Raw genomic sequence first — 17,520 nt, 5'->3', positions numbered from 1 at the left:
ATGCTTCACTTCAGGTTTACTGTATCCCTCTGACACTCTTATTGACGATGAAACACAGAAATTGCATCGGAATTAAATACAAAAGGCACAATGCCGACTTAAGTACAAGAAGACTGACTCTTCTTACTGTCAATGTTTTGAGCAATTCCTGTGACACTAGTTATAGATTCCGATTCTTCACTTCAGGTTTACTGTATCCCTCTGACCTTCTTATTGACGATGAAACACAGAAATTGCATCGGAATTAAATACAAAAGGCACAATGCCGACTTAAGTACAAGAAGACTGACTCTTCCTGCTGTGTATGTTTTGAACCATTCCTGTGACACTACTTATAGATTCCGATGCTTCACTTCAGGTTTACTCTATCCCTCTGACCGTCTTATTGACGATGAAACACAGTAATTACATCGGAAATAAATACAAACGGCACAGTGCCGATTTAAGTACAAGAAGACTGACTCTTCTTACTGTCTATGTTTTGAACCTTTTCTGTGACACTAGTTATAGATTCCGATGCTTCACTTCAGGTTTACTGTATCCCTTGGTCCTTCTTATTGACGACGAAACACAGAAATTGCTTCGGAATTAAATAGAAAAGACAAATTGCCGACTTAAGTACAAGAACACTGACTCTTCCAACTGTCTATGTTTTGAACCATTCCTGTGACACTAGTTATAGATTCCGATGCTTCACTTCAGGTTTACTGTATCCCTTGGACCTTCTTATTGACGATGAAACACAGAAATTGCATCGGAATTAAATACAAAAGGCACAATGCCGACTTAAGTACAAGGAGACTGACTCTTCCTACTGTCTATGGTTTGAACCTTTTCTGTGACACTAGTTATAGATTCCGATGCTTCACTTCAGGGTTACTGTATCCCTTGGACCTTGTTATTGACGACGAAACACAGAATTTGCATCGGAATTAAATAGAAAAGGCACAATGCCGACATAGGTATAAGAAGACTTTCTCTTCTTACTGACTATGATTTGAACATTTCCTGTGAGAGCAGTTTTTCTTTCCGATGCTTCACTATATGTTTACTGTATCCCTTGGACCATCTTGTTAACGATGAAACACAGAAATTGCATTGGAATTAAATACAAAAGGCACAATGCCGAATTAAGTACAAGAAGACTGACTCTTCATGCTGTGTATGTTTTGAACCATTCCTGTGACACTAGTTATAGATTCCAATGCTTCACTTCAGGTTTACTGTATCCCTTGGACCTTCTTATTGACGTCGAAACACAGAAACTGAATCGGAATAAAATATAAAAGGCACAATGCCGACATAAGTACAAGAATACTGACTCTTCTTACTGACTATGATTTGAACATTTCCTGTGTGATCGGTTTTAGATTCCGATGCTTCACTATATGTTTACTGTATCCTTTGGACCTTCTTGTTGACGATGAAACACAGAAATTGCATCGAAATTAAATACAAACGGCACAATACCGAGTTAATTACAAGAAGACTGACTCTTCTTGCTGTGTATGTTCTGAACCATTCCTGTGACACTCGTTATAGATTCCGATGCTTCACTTCAGGTTTACTGTATCCCTCTGACCTTCATATTGACGATGAAACACAGTAATTGCATCGGAATTAAATACAAAATGCACAATGCCGACTCATGTACAAGAAGACTGACTCTTCTTACTGTCTATGTTTTGAACCTTTCCTGTGACACTACATATATATTCCGATGCTTCACTTCAGGTTTACTCTATCCCTGGGACCTTCTTATTGACGACGAAACACAAATATTGCATCTGAATTAAATAGAAAAACCACAATGCGGACTTAAGTACAAGAAGACTGACTCTTCCGTGTTTATGTTTGAACGATTCCTGTGACACTAGTTATAGATTCCGATGCTTCACTTCAGGTTTACTGTATCCCTTGGACCTTCTTATTGACGACGAAACACAGAAATTGCTTCGGAATTAAATAGAAAAGACAAATTGCCGACATAAGTACAAGAACACTGACTCTTCCAACTGTCTATGTTTTGAACCATTCCTGTGACACTAGTTATGGATTCCGATGCTTCACTTCAGGTTTACTGTATCCCTCTGACACTCTTATTGACGATGAAACACAGAAATTGCATCGGAATTAAATACAAAAGGCACAATGCCGACTTAAGTACAAGAAGACTGACTCTTCCCACTGTCTATGTTTTGAACCATTCCTGTGACACTAGTTATAGATTCCGATGCATCACTTCAGGTTTACTGTATTCCTCTGACCTTCTTATTGTCGATGAAACACAGAAATTGCATCGGAATTAAATACAAAAGGCACAATGCCGACTCAAATACAAGATGACTGGCTCTTCTTACTCTCTAGGTTTTGAACCTTTCCTGTGAGACCGGTTTTAGATTCCGATGCTTCACTTCAGGATTACTGTATCCCTTGGACCTTGTTATTGACGACGAAACACAGAAATTGCATCGGAATTAAATAGAAAAGGCACAAAGCCGACATAAGTATGAGAAGACTTTCTCTTCTTACTGACTATGATTTGAACATTTCCTGTGAGAGCAGTTTTACATTCCGATGCTTCACTATATGTTTACTGTATCCCTTGGACCATCTTGTTGACGATGAAACACAGAAATTGCATCGGAATTAAATACAAAAGGCACAATGCCGACTTAGGTACAAGAAGACTGACTCTTCGAACTGTCTATGTTTTGAACCATTCCTGTGACGCTAGTCATAGATTCCGATGCATCACTTCAGGTTTACTGTATCCCTTGGACCTTCTTATTGACGATGAAACACAGAAATTGCATCGGAATTAAATACAAAAGGCACAATGCCGACTTAAGTACAAGAAGACTGACTCTTCCTGCTGTGTATGTTTTGAACCATTCCTGTGACACTAGTTATTGATTCCGATGCTTCACTTCAGGTTTACTGTATCCCTTGGACCTACTTATTGACGACGACACACAGAAATTGCATCGGAATTAAATAGAAAAGGCACAATGCCGACTTAAGTACAAGAAGACTGACTCTTCCGTGTCTATGTTTTGAACCATTCCTGTGACAATAGATATAGATTCCGATGCTTCACTTCAGGTTTACTGTATCCCTTGGACCTTCTTATTGACGACGAAACACAGATAGTGCATCGGGATTAAATACAAAAGGCACAAAGCCGACTTAAGTACAAGAAGACTGACTCTTCCTACTGTCTATGTTTTAACCATTCCTGTGACACTAGTTATAGATTCCGAGGCTTCACTTCAGGTTTACTGTATATCTCTTACCTTCTTATTGACGATGAAACACAGAAATTGCATCAGAATTAAATTCAAAAGGCACAATGCCGACTCAAATACAAGATGACTGGCTCTTCTTACTCTCTATATTTTGAACCATTCCAATGAGACCGGTTTTACATTTCGATGCTTCACTTCAGGTTTAATGTATCCCTTGGACCTTCTTATTGACGTCGAAACACAGAAACTGAATCGGAATAAAATAGAAAAGGCACAATGCCGACATAAGTACAAGAATAGTGACTCTTCTTACTTAGTATGATTTGAACATTTCCTGTGTGATCGGTTTTAGATTCCGATGCTTCACTAAATGTTTACTGTATCCCTTGGACCTTCTTGTTGACGATGAAACACAGAAATTGCATCGGAATTAAATACAAACGGCACAAGACCGAGTTAATTACAAGAAGACTGACTCTTCTTGCTGTGTATGTTCTGAACCATTCCTGTGACACTAGTTATAGAATCCGATGCTTCACTTCATGTTTACTGTATACCTCTGACACTCATATTGACGATGAAACACAGTAATTGCATCGGAAATAAATACAAAATGCACAATGCCGACTCATGTACAAGAAGACTGACTCTTCTTACTGTCTATGTTTTGAACCTTTCCTGTGACACTACATATAGATTCCGATGCTTCACTTCAGGTTTACTGTATCCCTTGGACCTTCTTATATACGACGAAACACAGAAATTGCATCGGAATTAAATAGAAACGGCACAATGCGGACTTAAGTACAAGAAGAATGAATCTTCCGTGTCTATGTTTGAACCATTCCTGTGACACTAGTTATAGATTCCGATGCTTCACTTCAGGTTTACTGTATCCCTCTGACACTCTTATTGACGATGAAACACAGAAATTCCATCGGAATTAAATACAAAAGGCACAATGCCGACTTAAGTACAAGAAGACTGACTCTTCCCACTGGCTATGTTTTGAACCATTCCTGTGACACTAGTTATAGATTCCGATGCATCACTTCAGGTTAACTGTATCCCTTGGACCTTCTTATTGACGATGAAACACAGAAATTGCATCGGAATTAAATACAAAAATGACAATGCCGACTTAAGTACAAGAAGACTGACTCTACTTGCTGTGTATGATTTGAACCATTCCTGTGACACTAGTTATAGATTCCGATGCTTCACTTCAGGTTTACTGTATCCCTTGGACCTTCTTATCGACGATGAAACACAGAAATAGCATCGGAATAAAATACAAAAGGCACAATGCCGACCTAAGTACAAGAAGACTGACTCTTCTTACTGTCTATGTTTTGAACCATTCCTGTGATACTAGTTATAGATTCCGATGCTTCACTTCAGGTTTACTGTATCCCTTGGACCTTCTTATTGACGACGAAACACAGAAATTGAATTGGAATTAAATAGAAAAGGCACAATGCCAACTTAAGTACAAGAAGACTGACGCTTCCTACTGTCTATGTTTTAACCATTCCTGTGACACAACTTATAGATTCCGATGCTTCACTTCAGGTTTACTGTATTCCTCTGACCTTCTTATTGTCGATGAAACACAGAAATTGCATCGGAATTAAATACAAAAGGCACAATTCCGACTCAAATACAAGATGACTGGCTCTTCTTACTCTCTAGGTTTTTAACCTTTCCTGTGAGACCGGTTTTGGATTCCGATGCTTCACTTCAGGGTTACTGTATCCCTTGAAACTTGTTATTGACGATGAAACACAGAAATTGCATCGGAATTAAATACAAAAGGCACAATGCCGACTTAAGTACAAGAAGACTGACTCTTCTTACTGTCTATGTTTTGAGCAATTCCTGTGACACTAGTTATAGATTCCGATGCTTCACCTCAGGTTTACTGTATCCCTTGGACCTTCTTATCGACGATGAAAAACAGAAATAGCATCGGAATAAAATACAAAAGGCACAATGCCGACCTAAGTACAAGAAGACTGACTCTTCTTACTGTCTATGTTTTGAACCATTCCTGTGACACTAGTTATAGATTTCGATGCTTCACTTCAGGTTTACTGTATCCCTCTGACACTCTTATTGACGATGAAACACAGAAATTGCATCGGAATTAAATACAAAAGGCACAATGCCGACTTAAGTACAAGAAGACTGACTCTTCTTACTGTCAATGTTTTGAGCAATTCCTGTGACACTAGTTATAGATTCCGATTCTTCACTTCAGGTTTACTGTATCCCTCTGACCTTCTTATTGACGATGAAACACAGAAATTGCATCGGAATTAAATACAAAAGGCCCAATGCCGACTTAAGTACAAGAAGACTGACTCTTCCTGCTGTGTATGTTTTGAACCATTCCTGTGACACTACTTATAGATTCCGATGCTTCACTTCAGGTTTACTCTATCCCTCTGACCGTCTTATTGACGATGAAACACAGTAATTACATCGGAAATAAATACAAACGGCACAGTGCCGATTTAAGTACAAGAAGACTGACTCTTCTTACTGTCTATGTTTTGAACCTTTTCTGTGACACTAGTTATAGATTCCGATGCTTCACTTCAGGTTTACTGTATCCCTTGGTCCTTCTTATTGACGACGAAACACAGAAATTGCTTCGGAATTAAATAGAAAAGACAAATTGCCGACTTAAGTACAAGAACACTGACTCTTCCAACTGTCTATGTTTTGAACCATTCCTGTGACACTAGTTATAGATTCCGATGCTTCACTTCAGGTTTACTGTATCCCTTGGACCTTCTTATTGACGATGAAACACAGAAATTGCATCGGAATTAAATACAAAAGGCACAATGCCGACTTAAGTACAAGGAGACTGACTCTTCCTACTGTCTATGGTTTGAACCTTTTCTGTGACACTAGTTATAGATTCCGATGCTTCACTTCAGGGTTACTGTATCCCTTGGACCTTGTTATTGACGACGAAACACAGAATTTGCATCGGAATTAAATAGAAAAGGCACAATGCCGACATAGGTATAAGAAGACTTTCTCTTCTTACTGACTATGATTTGAACATGTCCTGTGAGAGCAGTTTTTCATTCCGATGCTTCACTATATGTTTACTGTATCCCTTGGACCATCTTGTTGACGATGAAACACAGAAATTGCATTGGAATTAAATACAAAAGGCACAATGCCGAATTAAGTACAAGAAGACTGACTCTTCATGCTGTGTATGTTTTGAACCATTCCTGTGACACTAGTTATAGATTCCAATGCTTCACTTCAGGTTTACTGTATCCCTTGGACCTTCTTATTGACGTCGAAACACAGAAACTGAATCGGAATAAAATATAAAAGGCACAATGCCGACATAAGTACAAGAATACTGACTCTTCTTACTGACTATGATTTGAACATTTCCTGTGTGATCGGTTTTAGATTCCGATGCTTCACTATATGTTTACTGTATCCTTTGGACCTTCTTGTTGACGATGAAACACAGAAATTGCATCGAAATTAAATACAAACGGCACAATACCGAGTTAATTACAAGAAGACTGACTCTTCTTGCTGTGTATGTTCTGAACCATTCCTGTGACACTCGTTATAGATTCCGATGCTTCACTTCAGGTTTACTGTATCCCTCTGACCTTCATATTGACGATGAAACACAGTAATTGCATCGGAATTAAATACAAAATGCACAATGCCGACTCATGTACAAGAAGACTGACTCTTCTTACTGTCTATGTTTTGAACCTTTCCTGTGACACTACATATATATTCCGATGCTTCACTTCAGGTTTACTCTATCCCTGGGACCTTCTTATTGACGACGAAACACAAAAATTGCATCTGAATTAAATAGAAAAACCACAATGCGGACTTAAGTACAAGAAGACTGACTCTTCCGTGTTTATGTTTGAACGATTCCTGTGACACTAGTTATAGATTCCGATGCTTCACTTCAGGTTTACTGTATCCCTTGGACCTTCTTATTGACGACGAAACACAGAAATTGCTTCGGAATTAAATAGAAAAGACAAATTGCCGACATAAGTACAAGAACACTGACTCTTCCAACTGTCTATGTTTTGAACCATTCCTGTGACACTAGTTATGGATTCCGATGCTTCACTTCAGGTTTACTGTATCCCTCTGACACTCTTATTGACGATGAAACACAGAAATTGCATCGGAATTAAATACAAAAGGCACAATGCCGACTTAAGTACAAGAAGACTGACTCTTCCCACTGTCTATGTTTTGAACCATTCCTGTGACACTAGTTATAGATTCCGATGCATCACTTCAGGTTTACTGTATTCCTCTGACCTTCTTATTGTCGATGAAACACAGAAATTGCATCGGAATTAAATACAAAAGGCACAATGCCGACTCAAATACAAGATGACTGGCTCTTCTTACTCTCTAGGTTTTGAACCTTTCCTGTGAGACCGGTTTTAGATTCCGATGCTTCACTTCAGGATTACTGTATCCCTTGGACCTTGTTATTGACGACGAAACACAGAAATTGCATCGGAATTAAATAGAAAAGGCACAAAGCCGACATAAGTATGAGAAGACTTTCTCTTCTTACTGACTATGATTTGAACATTTCCTGTGAGAGCAGTTTTACATTCCGATGCTTCACTATATGTTTACTGTATCCCTTGGACCATCTTGTTGACGATGAAACACAGAAATTGCATCGGAATTAAATACAAAAGGCACAATGCCGACTTAAGTACAAGAAGACTGACTCTTCTTGCTGTGTATGTTTTGAACCATTCCTGTGACACTAGTTATAGATTCCGATGCTTCACTTCAGGTTTACTGTATCCCTTGGACCTTCGTATTGACGACAAAACACAGAAATTGCATCGGAATTAAATAGAAAAGGCACAATGCCTACTTAAGTACAAGAAGACTGACTCTTCCGTGTCTATGTTTTGAACCATTCCTGTGACAATAGATATAGATTCCGATGCTTCACTTCAGGTTTACTGTATCCCTTGGACCTTCTTATTGACGACGAAACACAGATATTGCATCGGGATTAAATACAAAAGGCACAATGCCGACTTAAGTACAAGAAGACTGACTCTTCCTACTGTCTATGTTTTAACCATTCCTGTGACACTAGTTATAGATTCCGAGGCTTCACTTCCGGTTTACTGTATATCTCTTACCTTCTTATTGTCGATGAAACACAGAAATTGCATCAGAATTAAATTCAAAAGGCACAATGCCGACTCATATAAAGATGACTGGCTCTTCTTACTCTCTATATTTTGAACCATTCCAATGAGACCGGTTTTACATTTCGATGCTTCACTTCAGGTTTAATGTATCCCTTGGACCTTCTTATTGACGTCGAAACACAGAAACTGAATCGGAATAAAATAGAAAAGGCACAATGCCGACATAAGTACAAGAATACTGACTCTTCTTACTTACTATGATTTGAACATTTCCTGTGTGATCGGTTTTAGATTCCGATGCTTCACTATATGTTTACTGTATCCCTTGGACCTTCTTGTTGACGATGAAAGACAGAAATTGCATCGGAATTAAATACAAACGGCACAATACCGAGTTAATTACAAGAAGACTGACTCTTCTTGCTGTGTATGTTGTGAACCATTCCTGTGACACTAGTTATAGAATCCGATGCTTCACTTCAGGTTTACTGTATACCTCTGACCTTCATATTGACGATGAAACACAGTAATTGCATCGGAATTAAATACAAAATGCACAATGCCGACTCATGTACAAGAAGACTGACTCTTCTTACTGTCTATGTTTTGATCCTTTCCTGTGACACTACATATAGATTCCGATGCTTCACTTCAGGTTTACTGTATCCCTTGGACCTTCTTATTGACGACGAAACACAGAAATTGCATCGGAATTAAATAGAAACGGCACAATGCGGACTGAAGTACAAGAAGAATGAATCTTCCGAGTCTATGTTTGAACCATTCCTGTGACACTAGTTATGGATTCCGATGCTTCACTTCAGGTTTACTGTATCCCTCTGACACTCTTATTGACGATGAAACACAGAAATTGCATCGGAATTAAATACAAAAGGCACAATGCCGACTTAAGTACAAGAAGACTGACTCTTCCCACTGGCTATGTTTTGAATCATTCCTGTGACACTAGTTATAGATTCCGATGCATCACTTCAGGTTAACTGTATCCCTTGGACCTTCTTATTGACGATGAAACACAGAAATTGCATCGGAATTAAATACAAAAATGACAATGCCGACTTAAGTACAAGAAGACTGACTCTACTTGCTGTGTATGATTTGAACCATTCCTGTGACACTAGTTATAGATTCCGATGCATCTCTTCAGGTTTACTGTATCCCTCTGACCTTCTTATTGACGATGAAACATAGAAATTGAATCGGAATTAAATAGAAAAGGCACAATGCCGACTTAAGTAAAAGGAGACTGACTCTTCCAACTGACTATGTTTTGAATCATTCCTGTGACACTAGTTATAGATTTCGATGCTTCACTTCAGGTTCACTGTATCCCTCAGACACTCTTATTGACGATGAAACACAGAAATTGCATCGGAATTAAATACAAAAGGCCAAATGCCGACTTAAGTACAAGAAGACTGACTCTTCCTACTGTCTATGGTTTGAACCTTTTCTGTGACACTAGTTATAGATTCCGATGCTTCACTTCAGGTTTACTTTATCCCCTGGACCTTATTATTGACGACGTAACACAGAAATTGCATCGGAATTAAATAGAAAAGGCACAATGCCGACTTAAGTACAAGAAGACTGACTCTTCTTACTGTCAATGTTTTGAGCAATTCCTGTGACACTAGTTATAGATTCCGATGCTTCACTTCAGGTTTACTGTATCCCCCTGACCTTCTTATTGACGATGAAACACAGAAATTGCATCGCAATTAAATACAAAAGGCACAATGCCGACTTAAGGGGATACGGAATCACCTATCCCCACAATGTTAATATATGCCTACTATAGGGAACATTTTCTCACAAACTACTGGAGACAGAGAGGTAAAAATTTTACTGTATGTGCATTCATATGTTACAACAATACTGAAACAACAGTTTATTGTCAAAGTATTTTCTTACAGAGATATTGTACATTTATTTTTAAGTAAATTTTTTCCATCGCTTTTTACTAGACTATCACCCCTAAGTCTTTTGTAAATCAAGTAATTAAAAAATCGTTGTTTCAGTATGTAATAGGGACCTATGTCACCAACGTCATAAAAATTTCAGACTTCTAGGTTGACCAGTACCTGAGATAATGTTCCTAGATGAAGTAAAAAGTAAACTTACGGGAAACGGAGAAAGAAGATTAAAACATTCCTGATCTGTAGCTAATACCCCTTTCACAGTCTTCATAATCATTTTCAAGTCTTCTTTTGGCACCCCTCTGCACCTGTCTTGCTTTTTTCACTAATGTCTTGATTATATTATCAGCATGCCTCAGTCTGTGCTGATCTAAAAAGAACATAGCACGTACCGTACGGGAACCAACACACATACCCAACTTTTGAAGGACCTGGCATTTAGTTATATTTCCAAGATTGAAGGTTGCCACAGCATCATACACACCAAAATGTAGTGTATTAATTCCGACAAACACTGTTTTTGGGAGACGATGCCATATCACACTATTCAAGCACTCGTTGGGGTTCTGCGTTTTTCCGTGAAGACATTTCATCAGAAGACTTCTGTCAGCCAGATCTCTGAAAATGGGCTTTATTTCTGCCATGATGGCTGATGGTAGACTGTGGTGGTGAATGTATTTCTCTCCTGTTGTTAGTCCCCTATTGTATTTACACCAGCTGTTTTCACCTTTGGGGCACAAACCATGTTGTGGATGCTCATCCGTGGATGCGGTGTGGAAATATAAAGCCCATATAGCTCTCCTCATTTCTTCAAGATTGCCCGTATTTTGCCTGATTGCAAGGCCATAGCAGTTCTGAATGTGGTCTATTATGGAATCAGTCAATCTTCCTCTGCCATCCAAGGTTTTCCCATCATCTAGTTTTTTCCCTTTCATAACTGATTTTAACCTTCTCAGCCTGGCACCCATTCTCTTCTGCACATGTCCTATACATTCAAGTTTGCTTATATTTACACTGTTCCCATATGGTTTGCTTTCCAAATCTTCTTTGAATGCTTTAGAGTCACCATCTCCCAGATATTTGACATAGCGAACATTATACCACTGTGAAGAGCGATGAAAAATTTTCTTCACCCCAGCAACCTCCATGCCACCACTACTACCATAATAATTAGCAATACAGTCATCACTGTGTTCATTTTTCAGCCTGCCTGTGCACCTACAGTATTTAGACATTATTGCAACATCAATAACCTTGCCAGTATCAACACTAGTTGCTGTCACAACACCATTGTTGGAGGTGTGGCCCCTTTTCTGCCACGTGCCATCAAACGCCACTGTGAGGTCACGACTGCCGTCATTTTCTTCCACTGTTTCTTCCACAGCAACCTGCATTGACTTCTGTGCTACATCTTCAACTGCAGATCCTAGTACATAATTGTAAGCTTCAAACTTTGAAGGTGCACTTGGAAGATTTAGAACACCACATAGCATATCACCAGCTGCTTTGCCCTTACCAATTGCTCGCAATCCATAAACTGACCTAATATTTACACTATAAAGTTCAGTTTTCTTGTATCCATTATTTACAGTTACTGAAACCGAACTTGGAAACTTACAGCTGTATTTACAAACACTGCATATTAAATTAAACTGGGCAGCCAGGCCAACATGGGATTCTACTTTCAGAGAAACGTTTCCATGACATTTTTTGCAGCACAAACTGTTTTCAAGAGCTTCACACAATATATTCGTATCAATGAGTTCAAAAACTTCATTCCCTCTATCAAGTAAATGATATTTCTCTTCCAAATCTCTTAGTTTTTTATGAGAAGCACTGTTTTCATTTGGTGTAAGTTCGTTCGGCAAATCAGTAATAAGTGGATTCACATTTTCCAACAGTGATGATGATGAACTGCTTTGCTTTGCTAATGAATCATTATTTCTTTTCTTTTGCCAGTTCACACGCTTTTTAAATACTTTTGCTTTAGCTCTAGGCATTTTCACTGCGAAAAATGAAGCACTAAATACGAAATAACTCAACAACAACTACTTTCTTATATCACACTGTTTACAAAACAGTCCCGCCACAAAGTCAAAGAGTAACTTGAGGAAACCAGAGAGAAACATTTTCGGGCAACTAGTGTATAAATAGTCGCTGGAAACCGGGATATTTGAATTCATGTCACTTTAAAGGTACTGCCAAATAGTTCATGGTCAGCCACGAGAGACATGTATAACTAAAGCGCAATACCCGATCTCACAAATATATAAAAATAAAATAGTTATAATTGTAGTAGAGCTATGTATGATACGTCATTTTAAAGAGGAAACATGGCAGAATATAATACGCCAATAAAAAAAAATTCGATTTTTTAACCCAAAATCCGATTCCGTATCCCCTTAAGTACAAGAAGACTGACTCTGCTTGCTGTGTATGTTTTGAACCATTCCTGTGACACTAGTTATAGATTCCGATGCTTCTCTTCAGGTTTACTGTATCCCTTGAACCTTCTTATTGACGACGAAACACAGAAATTGCATCGGAATTAAATAGAAAAGACACAATGCCGACTTAAGTACAAGAAGACTGACTCTTCCGTGTCTATGTTTTGAACCATTCCTGTGACACTAGATGTAGATTCCGATGCTTCACTTCAGGTTTACTGTATCCGTTGGATCTTCTTATTGACGATGAAACACAGAAATTGCATCGGAATTAAGTACAAAATGCACAATGCCGACTCAAATACAAGATGACTGGCTCTTCTTACTCTCTATGTTTTGAATATTTCCTGTGAGACCGGTTTTAGATTCCGATGCTTCACTTCACGTTCACTGTATCCCTTGGACCTTCTTATTGACGACGATACACAGAAATTGCATCGGAATTAAATAGAAAAGGCACAATGCCGACATAAGTACAAGAAGACTGACTCTTCTTACTGACTATGATTTGAACATTTCCTGTGAGACCAGTTTTAGATCCCGATGCTTCTCTATATGTTTACTGTATCCCTTGGACCTTCTTGTTGACGATGAAACACAGAAATTGCATCGGAATTAAATACAAAAGGCACAATGCCGACTTAAGTACAAGACAACTGACTCTGCTGGCTGTGTATGTTTTGAACCATTCCTGTGACACTAGTTATAGATTCCGATGCTTCACTTCAGGTTTACTGTTTCCCTCTGACCTCCTTATTGACGATGAAGCACAGTAATTGCATCGGAATTAACTACAATAGGCACAATGCCGACTCATGTCCAAGATGACTGACTCTTCTTACTGTCTATGTTTTGAACCTTTCCTGTGACACTAGATATAGATTCCGATGCTTCACTTCAGGTTTACTGTATCCCTCTGATCTTCTTATTGACGTCGAAACACAGAAATTGCATCGGAATTAAATAGAAAAGGCACAATGCCGACTTAAGTACAAGAAGACTGACTCTTCTTACTGTCTATGTTTTGAACCTTTCCTGTGACACCAGATATAGATTCCGATGCTTCACTTCAGGTTTACTGTATCCCTCTGATCTTCTTATTGACGTCGAAACACAGAAATTGCATCGGAATTAAATAGAAAAGGCACAATGCCGACTTAAGTACAAGAAGACTGACTCTTCCTACTGTCTATGTTTTAACCATTCCTGTGACACTGGTTATAGACACCGATGCTTCACTTCACGTTTACTGTATCCCTTGGCCTTCTTATTGACGACGAAACACAGTAATTACATCGGAATTAAATAAAAAAGGTAAATTGCCAACTTAAGTACAAGAAGACTGACTCTTCTTATTGTCTATGTTTAGAACCATTCCTGTGACACTGTTTATAGATGTCGATGCTTCACTTCAGGTTTACTGTATCTCTCTGACGTTCTTATTGACGACGAAAAACAGAAATTGCATCGGAATGAAATAGAAAAGGCACAATGCCGACTTAAGTACAAGAAGACGGACTCTTCTTACTGACTATGTTTTGAAGATTACCTGTGAGACCCGTTTTAGGTTCCGCTGCTTCACTGTGTGTTTACTGTATCCCTTGGACCTTCTTATTGACGACGAAACTCAGAAATTGCATCGGAATTAAGCAGAGAAGGCACAATGCCGACTTAAGTTCAAGAAGTCTAACTCTTCCTATTTTCTATGTTTTGAACCATTCCTGTGACACTAGTTATAGATTCCGATGCTTCACTTCAGGTTTACTGTATCCCTTGGACCTTCTTATTGACGACGAAACACAGAAATTGCATCGGAATTAAATAGAAAAGGCACAATGCCGCCTAAAGTACAAGAAGACTGTCCCTTCTTACTGACTGTGTTTTGAACCATTCCTGTGATACTAGTTATAGATTCCGATGCTTCACTTTAGGTTTACTGTATCCCTCTGACCTTCTTATTGACGATGTAACACAGAAAATGCATCGGAATTAAATACAAAAGACACAATGGCGACTTAAGTACAAGAAGACTGACTCTTCTTACTGACTATCTTTTGAACACTTCCGGTGAGACCAGTTTTAGATTCTAATGGTTCACGATATGTTTACTGTATGCCTTTGACCTTCTTATTGACGATGAAACACAGAAATTGCATCGGAATTAAATACAAAAGGCACAATGCCGACTTAAGTACAAGAAGACTGACTCTTCTTACTGACTATCTTTTGAACACTTCCTGTGAGACCAGTTTTAGATTCCGATGCTTCACTATATGTTTTCTGTATCCCTTGGACCTTCTTATTGACGATGAAACACAGAAATTGCATCGGAATTAAATACAAAACGCACAATGCCGACTTAAGTACAAGAAGACTGAGTCTTCTTACTGACTATGTTTTGAACATTTCCTGTGAGACCAGTTTTAGATTCCGATGCTTCACTATATGCGTACTGTATCCCTTGGACCTTCTTATTGACGATGAAACACAGAAATTGCATCAGAATTAAATACAAAAGGCACATTGCCGACTTAAGTACATGAAGACTGACTCTTCCTACTGACTATGATTTCAACATTTCCTGTGAAACCAGTTTTAGACTCCGATGCTTCCCTATATGTTTACTGTATCCCTTGGACCTTCTTATCGACGATGAAACACAGAAAATGCATCGGAATTAAATAGAAAAGGAACAATGCCGACTTAAGTACAAGAAAACTGACTCTTCTTACTGTCTATGTTTTGAACCATTCCTGTGACACTAGTTACACATTCCGAAGCATCACTTCAGGTTTACTGTATCTCTCTGACCTTCTTATTGACGATAAAAACATAGAAATTGCGTCGGAATTAAATACAAAAGGCACAATGCCGACTTAAGTACAAGATGACTGACTCTTCTTACTGTCTATGTTTTGAACCATTCCTGTGACACTAGTTGTAGATGTCGATGCTTCACTTCAGGTTTACTGTATCCCTCTGACTTCCTTATTGACGATGAAATACAGTAATTGCAACGGAATGAAATACAAAAGGCAAAATGCCGACTTATGTACAAGAAGACTGGCTCTTCTTACTGTCTATGTTTTGAACCATTCCTGTAACACTAGTTATAGATTCCGATGCTTCACTTCTGGTTTACTGTATCCCTTGGACCTTGTTGTTGACGATGAAACACAGAAATTGCATCGGAATTAATTACAAAATTCACAATGCTGACTTAAGTACAAGAAGACTGACTCTTCTTGCTGTGTATGTTTTGAACCATTCTGTGACACTAATTATAGATTTCGATGCTTCACTTCAGGTTTATTGTATCCCTCTGACCTTCTTATTGACGACGAAACACAGATATTGCATCGGAAATAAGTAGAAAAGGCACAATGCCGACTTAAGTACAAGAAGACTGACTCTTCCTACTGTCTATGTTTTGAACCTTTTCTGTGACACTAGTTATAGATTCCGATGCTTCACTTCAGGTTTACTGTATCCCTTGGACCTTCTTATTGACGACGAAATAGAGAAATTGCATCGGAATTAAATAGAAAAGGCAAAATGCCCACTTAAGTACAAGAAGATTGACACTTCCGTGTGTATGTTTTTAACCATTCCTGTGACACTAGATATAGATTCCGATGCTTCACTTCAGGTTTACTGTATCCCTTGGACCTTCTTATTGACGACGAAACACAGAAATTGCATCGGGATTAAATACAAAAGGCACAATGCCGACTTAGGTACAAGAAGACTGACTCTTCCCACTGTCTATATTTTAAGCATTCCAGTGACACTAGTTATAGATTCCGATGCTTCACTTCAGGTTTGCTGTATCCCTCTGACCTTCGTATTGACGATGAACCACAGAAATTGCATCGGAATTAAAGACAAAAGGCACAATGCCGACATAAGTACAAGATGACTGACTCTTCTTACCGACTATGATTTGAACATTTCCTGTGAGACCAGTTTAAGATTCCGATGCTTCACTATATGTTTACTGTATCCCTTGCACCCTCTTGTTGACGATGAAACACAGAAATTGCATCGGAATTAAATAAAAAAGACGCAAAGCCGACATAAGTACAAGAAGACTGACTCTTCTTGCTGTGTATGTTTGAACCATTTCTGTGACACTAGTTATAGATTGCGATGCTTCACTTCAGGTTTACTGTATCCCTCTGACCTTCTTATAGACGATGAAGCACAGTAATTGCATCGGAATTAAATACAAAAGGCACAATGCCGACCTAAGTACAAGAAGACTGACTCTTCTTACTGACTATGTTTTGAACCTTTCCTGTGACACTAGATTTTGATTCCGATGCTTCACTTGAGGTTTACTGTATCCCTCTTACCTTCGTATTGACGACGAAACACAGAAATTGCATCGGAATTAAATAGAAAAGGCACAATGCCGACCTAAGTACAAGAAGACTGACTCTTCCTACTGTCTATGTTTTAACCATTCCTGTGACACTGGTTATAGACACCGATGCTTCACTTCACGTTTACTGTATCCATCCCTTGGACCTTCTTATTGACGACGAAACACAGTAATTACATCGGAATTAAATAAAAAAGGTAAATTGCCAACTTAAGTACAAGAAGACTGACTCTTCTTACTGACTGTGTTTTGAACATTTCCTGTGAGACCAGTTTTAGATTCCGATGCTTC

At 38.6% G+C, this 17,520-nt stretch overlaps 1 protein-coding gene across 1 annotated transcript in view; it reads left to right on the top strand.

Moving 5' to 3' along the window:
- Positions 1-12,274, top strand: part of LOC126442627 (craniofacial development protein 2-like) — a 144,732-nt gene extending 132,458 nt beyond the window's left edge. Inside the window, exon 3 of the mRNA XM_050090714.1 lies at positions 12,255-12,274. Coding sequence (XP_049946671.1) covers positions 12,255-12,274 — 20 coding nt within the window. The remainder of the gene's footprint in view (positions 1-12,254) is intronic.
- Positions 12,275-17,520: the final 5,246 nt, after the last annotated feature.

Source organism: Schistocerca serialis, unplaced genomic scaffold, assembly GCF_023864345.2.
Source record: "Schistocerca serialis cubense isolate TAMUIC-IGC-003099 unplaced genomic scaffold, iqSchSeri2.2 HiC_scaffold_1393, whole genome shotgun sequence".
Classification (NCBI taxonomy): Eukaryota; Metazoa; Arthropoda; class Insecta; order Orthoptera; family Acrididae; genus Schistocerca; species Schistocerca serialis.
Note: the sequence above shows the minus strand (reverse complement) of the source record. Positions and strands in the feature narration are given on the sequence as shown.